The 6,870-nt window shown below is 50.4% G+C and overlaps 1 protein-coding gene across 2 annotated transcripts; it reads left to right on the top strand.

The window, feature by feature from the left end:
* Positions 1 to 171: 171 nt before the first annotated feature.
* exd2 (exonuclease 3'-5' domain containing 2) lies at positions 172 to 5,217 on the top strand. Of its 2 annotated transcripts, none has more exons than XM_047018440.1 (9): positions 172 to 276; positions 864 to 1,272; positions 1,396 to 1,652; positions 1,856 to 1,982; positions 2,377 to 2,681; positions 2,821 to 2,927; positions 3,144 to 3,279; positions 3,421 to 3,786; positions 3,907 to 5,217. In XM_047018440.1, exons 2-9 carry the CDS (start codon positions 931 to 933, stop codon positions 4,121 to 4,123), a joined length of 1,857 nt encoding a protein of 618 aa, XP_046874396.1. In that variant the 5' UTR covers positions 172 to 276; positions 864 to 930; the 3' UTR covers positions 4,124 to 5,217. The 2 variants fall into 2 exon arrangements, with proteins under 2 accessions (XP_046874396.1, XP_046874395.1); XM_047018439.1 differs by having other exon boundaries at positions 864 to 1,287.
* Positions 5,218 to 6,870: the final 1,653 nt, after the last annotated feature.

Here is a 6,870-nt window from a genome sequence, read left to right as displayed (position 1 = left end):
GAAAAGAAGCTGTCGTATTTCATTTTTGGGGTCTTTTACATATTTAAGTGAATGTAATAGTAATGTAAGCACACCTAATAAATGAGTAGGCCAGGTGCAGTGACGCAGGGAATCATTTTCCTTTAAGCACCGAATATTGCGTGGGGGCGCCCGCGCCTGGCTTCCGTCACCATCATAAATAGAGCCGGAGGAAATGGATCACCAGCAACGAGAAACGAGTGTACATGTGCAAACTATCAGCTGGCGTTGTGTTATGGAGTCGCCGTAACCGCACAGGTAAGTGAGGCTTGGAACTTGCAAAACGTGAGACATGCAAGCACTTATTAACTTGTGTTAGCCTAATGAATGTTGGATCAGCGGAGTGAGACAGTCCTGTTGTCAAGCTCCTGACGCAGCTAACGTTAGCTACTCAGGCTAGCCTGCTAGCTCAGCTGGTTAGCTCAAACTCGGGTGAACCGTTTGTTCTCCTAACGTAGTGACACTCTTCTGTGATGGCAAACCAATTCGCATGTACGTGTATTGAAACTGATGACAACAAACAAATGAAATTAGTTGCATTTCATCGTTCTGGATACTTCTTGCTCTCTGTTTAGCACTGGCCTCATCATGAAGGTGTTGCCTTGACTTGATGCGGGTACGCATGACGTGACTAGCAACCCACGTCAGTTATAACTTCAACGTGTGATGGTATTGACATTGGACAGAAGTTGGTAAACATTGTAACTGAAAGTTATGAAGTGTCTTAACTACACCGATGACCTGAACCTTGTAGCCTATCTAAGACAGACTTGAAAAACAACACAAACCCCACATGCATGTTTTTCACGTTCGTCATTTGTGTGATTTGTTTGTTTTTTTAAAAGACCAGCCCTTCACAATCACACAGCATCACCCAAGAACACCCCCTCCCTCCACTAGTCAGAGAGCAAGATGTCCCGACACAGCCCCATAACCACAGCAGTTGTGACACTGCTGGGGGCAGCATTAGGAGGTCTGCTCATATGGCGCACCCTGCGGGCACAGAAGAAGAAGAAGTCCCTTCCGCAGGGACGGAAGGAGGCGGGTTCCCTCGAAGAACCCGTCGCGCCGGAGCCTGCCCCCCCGGTGGTGGAGCGCCAGCCCTCGAGGTTGCCCGCCTCCCTGCCCTGCCCAGAGCAGCTGCTGGGGGGGATCCCAGTGATGGTGAACTCCCAGGAGGACTGGGACAAGCTGTGGCCCTCGCTGCAGAGCGACCTGGCTCTCTTCCCTGTCCTGGGACTGGACTGCGAATGGGTTAAGTTCAACGGCGTAAGGATACCTTTTGCATGTCCTCCAGAAAAGGCCAAGGAAACCAATCAGCTCTGTGAGGGATTCTAACCCTGACACTGGCCCTGCCCTCCTGTCGTCCCTCCCCAGGTGTCCGTGAAGGGCCGCACCTCGGCCGTGTCCCTCCTCCAGATGGCGTCCTACTCGGGCCGCTGTGTCCTGGTGCGCCTGCAGCCCTTCCGTGGCGGTCAGCAGGCCCTGCCCCTCAGCCTCATGGAGGTCCTTCGCGACCCCCGGGTCCTGAAGGTGGGCGTGGGCTGCTATGAGGACGGCAAGCGACTCACCCGAGACTACGGCCTGTCCCTGGGCTGCACCCTGGACCTGAGATACCTCGCCTTGAGACAGAAGTACGCCCACGTTCTGCCTCTTAATCCGGCCAGCTCAAGTACTGTTTGTGTGTGTGGATTTATGGATGGAGACCACTTTGACCCTGTTGAGACATAGTTGAAGCCAGCTCTCTGTGTGTGTGTGTGCATACCTAACAGCTAGAGATGCATGTATACTGATGCATGAAGGGACAAAGATCTGTATATGGTGTGTTTGTGCACAGGCAGGTGGTGCTGAACAACGGCTTGAGTCTGAAGTCTCTGGCAGCCGACCTCCTCAGCGTCTCTCTGGACAAATCTCTAGAGCTGCGCTGCAGTGACTGGGAGGCCGACAGACTCACCCTGGAGCAGGTAGTTATAGCAGCGCCCCCCCCCCCCTCAGCGCCCTTACCCTGGAGCAGGTAGCTATAGCAATGACTGGAGCAGGTAGCCATAGCAATGACTGGAGCAGGTAGCTATAGCAATGACTGGAGCAGGTAGCCATAGCAATGACTGGAGCAGGTAGCCATAGCAGCAACCCTTAAGCACCCTCACCCTGGAGCAGGTAGCAATAGCAACAATCCTGGAGCAGGTTGCTGTAGCTATGACCCTTGGCCCTCGACCCTTACCAGTCAGTCCACCAGTCATTTATTCATAGAGCACATTTAAAATCAACCATGACGAGCCAAAGGTATAAACCAGATGATTCTGGCCAGTAAAACCTAGATGGGCCATCGGATAAACATTGGTGGTTCGCTGACCCTAGATGGCCTATGCTGCCCGGGACGCCCAGGTCTCCATCGCCCTGTTCTTCCACCTCCTGGGCCTCAGCTCCGAGGTCCAGGCCTTGGACGACGACGGCAGTGTCCACACCCAGCTGTGGGGGCGCTGCCAAGGCCTGGTGGACGTGCCCTTCAGGGCCAGGGCCGGAGGAGAGGGGGAGGACAAGGAAGGGGAGAGGAAACGACGCAGCAGGAAACCTACGGTGGAGAGCCCAGTGTCTGGAGACCAGCAAGTTCCAGACCCACGCAAGAACAAGAGGAAACCACTAGGAGTGGGCTACTCTGCCAGGTGAGGAGATTATTGTTTTTATTATGATTATACCCTGCCAGACAAGTGATTTTTTATTATTATTGTTGGGATACTCCAGGTAAGATCTGGGCTGGGTTAGCCTCATTGTTGTACTTTGTGTGCTGGGTGCATCTCACAGGAAGTCTCCTCTCTATGACAACTGCTTCCTACACGCACCAGATGGCCAACCCCTCTGCACCTGCGACAAGAAGAAGGCCAAGTGGTACCTTGATAAAGGAATAGGAGGTACACTTCCCAACTCTAACCGTTTTAGGAAGGAAGTTAGGCCTCGGGCATTTAGGAAGGTATGTGTTGGAATGAAGGGTAGAAAGATGAAACCGTCCGCTGCCCGACTCTTAACTCTTTGACTTCCTCAATCTGACTCTTAACTCTTTGACTCTGACTCCCTGAATCTGACTCTTTAACTCTTTGATTGTGACTCCCTGAATCTGACCTTGACAGAGCTGCTCAGTGAGGACCCCTTCATCGTGCGTCTGCTGTTTGAGCCGTCGGGGCGGCCAGACTCCCAGCAGGATTACTACCTGACTGCCAAGGAGAACCTGTGTGTAGTCTGTGGCAAAGCAGACTCCTACATCAGGTCTGGCCCTCATCCTCACATCTCTGCTATCCATCCACACATCAGGAACTCTGCCTGCATGTTTCCAACTGTCCTTAGGCCACATCCCCTCTATCATCCCATCAGTAACTTTTTGTCTATTGCCCTCATCCATTCGCACAGGAAGAACATTGTCCCGCACGAATACAGACGCCATTTCCCCATCGAGATGAAGGACCACAACTCCCATGACATCCTGCTGCTGTGCACTTCCTGTCACGCCGCGTCCAACGTCTACGACGGCTTCCTGAAGCAGCAGCTGGCCGAGGAGCACAGCGCCCCCCAGGGGTGCGAGGAGGGCGTGCGGACGCTGGAGGACTCGGAGCGGCGCCGCGTGCGCTCCGCCGCCCGGGCTCTCCTGACCGCGGGGGAGGGGCTCCCGGAGGCGCGGCGCGACGAGCTGCGGGCCGTCATAAGGGGTTTCTACGGTAACGAGGAGGGAGAGGTCGGCGAGGAGGCACTGCAGGAGGCCGCGGGCCTGGAGACCAGGTGTGTGTGTGTGGTCCTGAGACTTCTTTGTGACTCACCCCTGAGGAGTGAGTTTGTGTGGCTGACCGTCTCAATCCCACATGTGAGCCCTGACCTCCCGCCTGGTCCTTTTGTCCCCAGGATCTTCAACGAGAGCTACGTGGCCCACGGGCTGAAGGTGGTGCGGGCGCATGCTGCGGGGGGCCTCCGGGGCCTGATGGACCTGGAGCGCCGCTGGAGGCAACACTTCCTGTCCGCCATGCAGCCTCGCCACCTCCCGCCGCTCTGGGCCGTCGACCACAACCACGACAAGTTCCTGCGGAAGTACGGAGAGGACCTCCCCATCCAGTTAAACTGAGCCCCTGCTGTGCCCGGAGGCACCAGAAGAGGGCGCTGTGGGCGAGGTGAGACGGGTGTCACACAGAACTGTGCCAAACATGATGCCAGCCTGGCATCCAGGCCTTGAAGAGAGTGACCTAACTGCCTCCTGATGATGAACTGAATACCAGACATGCCACCAAGAACTCTTAACTTGACACTGCTGTCTGGAGAAAACACTTGCATATGGACCTTTTTTTTATAGAAATGGATGGGGGGGAGGGAAATCACAAACAAAAAACAAAAAAATGAAGATTGATTTCACAAATTTATGGAAATTGTATTTTAAAACAAGCTGACACCTGCTCTTAAATCTCTAACTTTGAACTGCAGGTGAACGGCCTTCATTTCTATGCATTTGTGTTTGTGTAAAAAGAAAAAAAAATCAATACTTTTTTTCCTCAAAGAATCTTAGGTCATTTTAAAATGTAAACAATATTCTGAGGTCCCCTTCTGGCACACAGTAGCAGCCTCTTCTACAGCAGACCAGACCGTGTCCTGGTGACCAGTCACTCCGCAGCAGACCAGACCGCGTCCTGGTGACCAGTCACTCTGCAGCAGACCAGATAGGGTCATGGTGACCAGTCACTCTGCAGCAGACCAGATAGGGTCATGGTGACCAGTCACTCAGGTTGATGGAGGTGAAGTGTTGGACAGACTAGTTGCCATGCCAAACGGAACCTTCCTTGACCCCGGTATGTAAGCGTCCTGGACAGTCTCTACAGTTGGGACACCTCCTGACACTCGTGTGCTAATTTGTCTCCTCCACCTGACTGGACCTGAGACTAACGTTGCTCCACCCTCATCCCATTCCACTCCACTGTCCTCCATGTTGAACAAGAGTCAAGTGCCAACCCTGATGACCTGAATCACTCACTCGGTTGGTTAGAAAGATGGCCTTAAGAAACCCAACCCATGTGCAAGGGAGAGATTTCCATGTTTTCCAGCATGATAACATTTATTTATTGTTCAGAAACTGTCAGCTTTGTATTTATTTACATTTATCCAGGTGTAACCCTTGAAGCTGTTGTTTCCTTAAATTGTCAATTACATAAATAAAGATCATGTTTCTAATATTGTTCCCTTTTTTTTGTCGTTTGTTGCCTAGTTGATTTGTCAAAACCGTATAGGCAGGAAAACATTTTGAGGATGGAACCACCCAGAACCAGACCAGGATATCAGCGGCCATATTGGTAGCATCATTCAAACGCATCTCCTGGAGGAAAAAAAGGGTCTCACCATTTTCATATTTTTTATTTTGTACAAAATCACAGTTTAATAAATAAGTCTGTAAAAAGGGTACAAAAGCTGTTCTTAACATTATATGAATCACCGTCATAACTTTCAGGTCAAAGGAGTCTAGGATTCTTACCAGTAATGACTTTTTTGTTTGTTTACAATCTGTTTTTGCTGAATTAAGGCCTCTTGATTTTGGCTTTAGAACAATCTGAAGTCAAATGGTTTGATCTTGTTGAATTAGAAGAACATGAGCTCCACTGTCCTGCTTTCACAGTTCAAATACAAACTAAAAGAATGAAATAAACATAAAAATGCAAAATGGCTCAACATGCAGACATGACCACATTCTCAAGACACCAGTAAAGTTCAAACATGGGCACATTTCTTAAATTCAAATTCAGTGTTAAACACAGCAGATGAACGGACGGAACATCTGGAACAAAATCTCAAAAAATCAGTCCGTACCTGTGGGTTCAATCCCTCAACAAGTCAGTACTGCATCAAAACTCCTGTTTTCCTGGCATCACCAGCCAGGGATCATAACGCCGCTTATTAGGCTTCTGCATATCGCACGCCCTCTCGACCCTTCAGTCACACCGGAGGGGACGGACAATGTTTCAACCCTGAAACACCAACTCTTTTTGCTCAGCGCTATTTCATCGATGTATCTATGCTTTCTAAACAGTCAAAAACAACAAGACAATGCATTGAGGTTGCGTTCACATATGGACTCAACGTCATTAAGGAGGAATGACCGCACGCATAAAAACATACTTATCATATTGCAATGCTTCAACACGTTGAGTTAATTAGCGTTCCCTTAAAGTTATAAAGCTGAACTAAAGCTAAACCAGATGGTGAAATCTTCTCGGTTGAAGTCACATGGCTGTTGTGCTTCCTTGACTACCCACACCGTAGCTCCTGTGGGAGGTGCTGACACTCACACCAAGCAGTCGTCCTTAAAACACCCAGGTGGGATCAGCGGTCTAGTTTTCATGTAAATTACCGATCATTCAAGAGATTGTCAAATCAACATTAAAAAAAATGGAACCAAGGCATGTTACAAAGAGTACAACCCTTCATGAGTGTCTGTGAAACTGGCGCTACCTCTTGTTTTTTGGTCAAAGGCTGTTTAAAGATGTGTTGAACAGAAAGGACCTGGTACTGGGCAGATGAACTGTGTTAGCAGGACAAACCTCCCCCCCCCCCCCCCCCACACACACAATTCTCTCCCCTTTGCCTCCGCCCACTCCCTGCCTTCTCTCCCTCTTCTCCCATCCTCCCTTCCCAAACTCATCCTCCCCCTTTACCCCCACCCCACCCCCTTCTCCTCCATGCTCATTATTGCTTACTGGTTAACATGTACAGGAGCTCTTCCTGTCTCAGAAACCAAATGGAAAACTATAGATTGAGTTCACAGTTGGCCTCCAGCATGATTGACAGAACGTCAACTCTCTCCTTGTCTGTGAGTTTCCCCCCTCTTGGTTT

The sequence above is a fragment of the Hypomesus transpacificus genome, chromosome 3, assembly GCF_021917145.1.
Source record: "Hypomesus transpacificus isolate Combined female chromosome 3, fHypTra1, whole genome shotgun sequence".
Taxonomy (NCBI): Eukaryota; Metazoa; Chordata; class Actinopteri; order Osmeriformes; family Osmeridae; genus Hypomesus; species Hypomesus transpacificus.
This window is presented reverse-complemented; position numbering and strand designations above follow the sequence as displayed.

Bases quoted from the DNA above. Each gene is read 5' to 3' on its own strand.
- exd2 (XM_047018439.1), top strand. From the start codon at position 931: ATGTCCCGACACAGCCCCATAACCACAGCAGTTGTGACACTGCTGGGG. The intron at 2,928-3,143 runs GTACACTTCCCA...TGACCTTGACAG, and splicing joins CCTTGATAAAGGAATAGGAG to AGCTGCTCAGTGAGGACCCC. The intron at 3,787-3,906 runs GTGTGTGTGTGT...TTTTGTCCCCAG, and splicing joins GCCGCGGGCCTGGAGACCAG to GATCTTCAACGAGAGCTACG.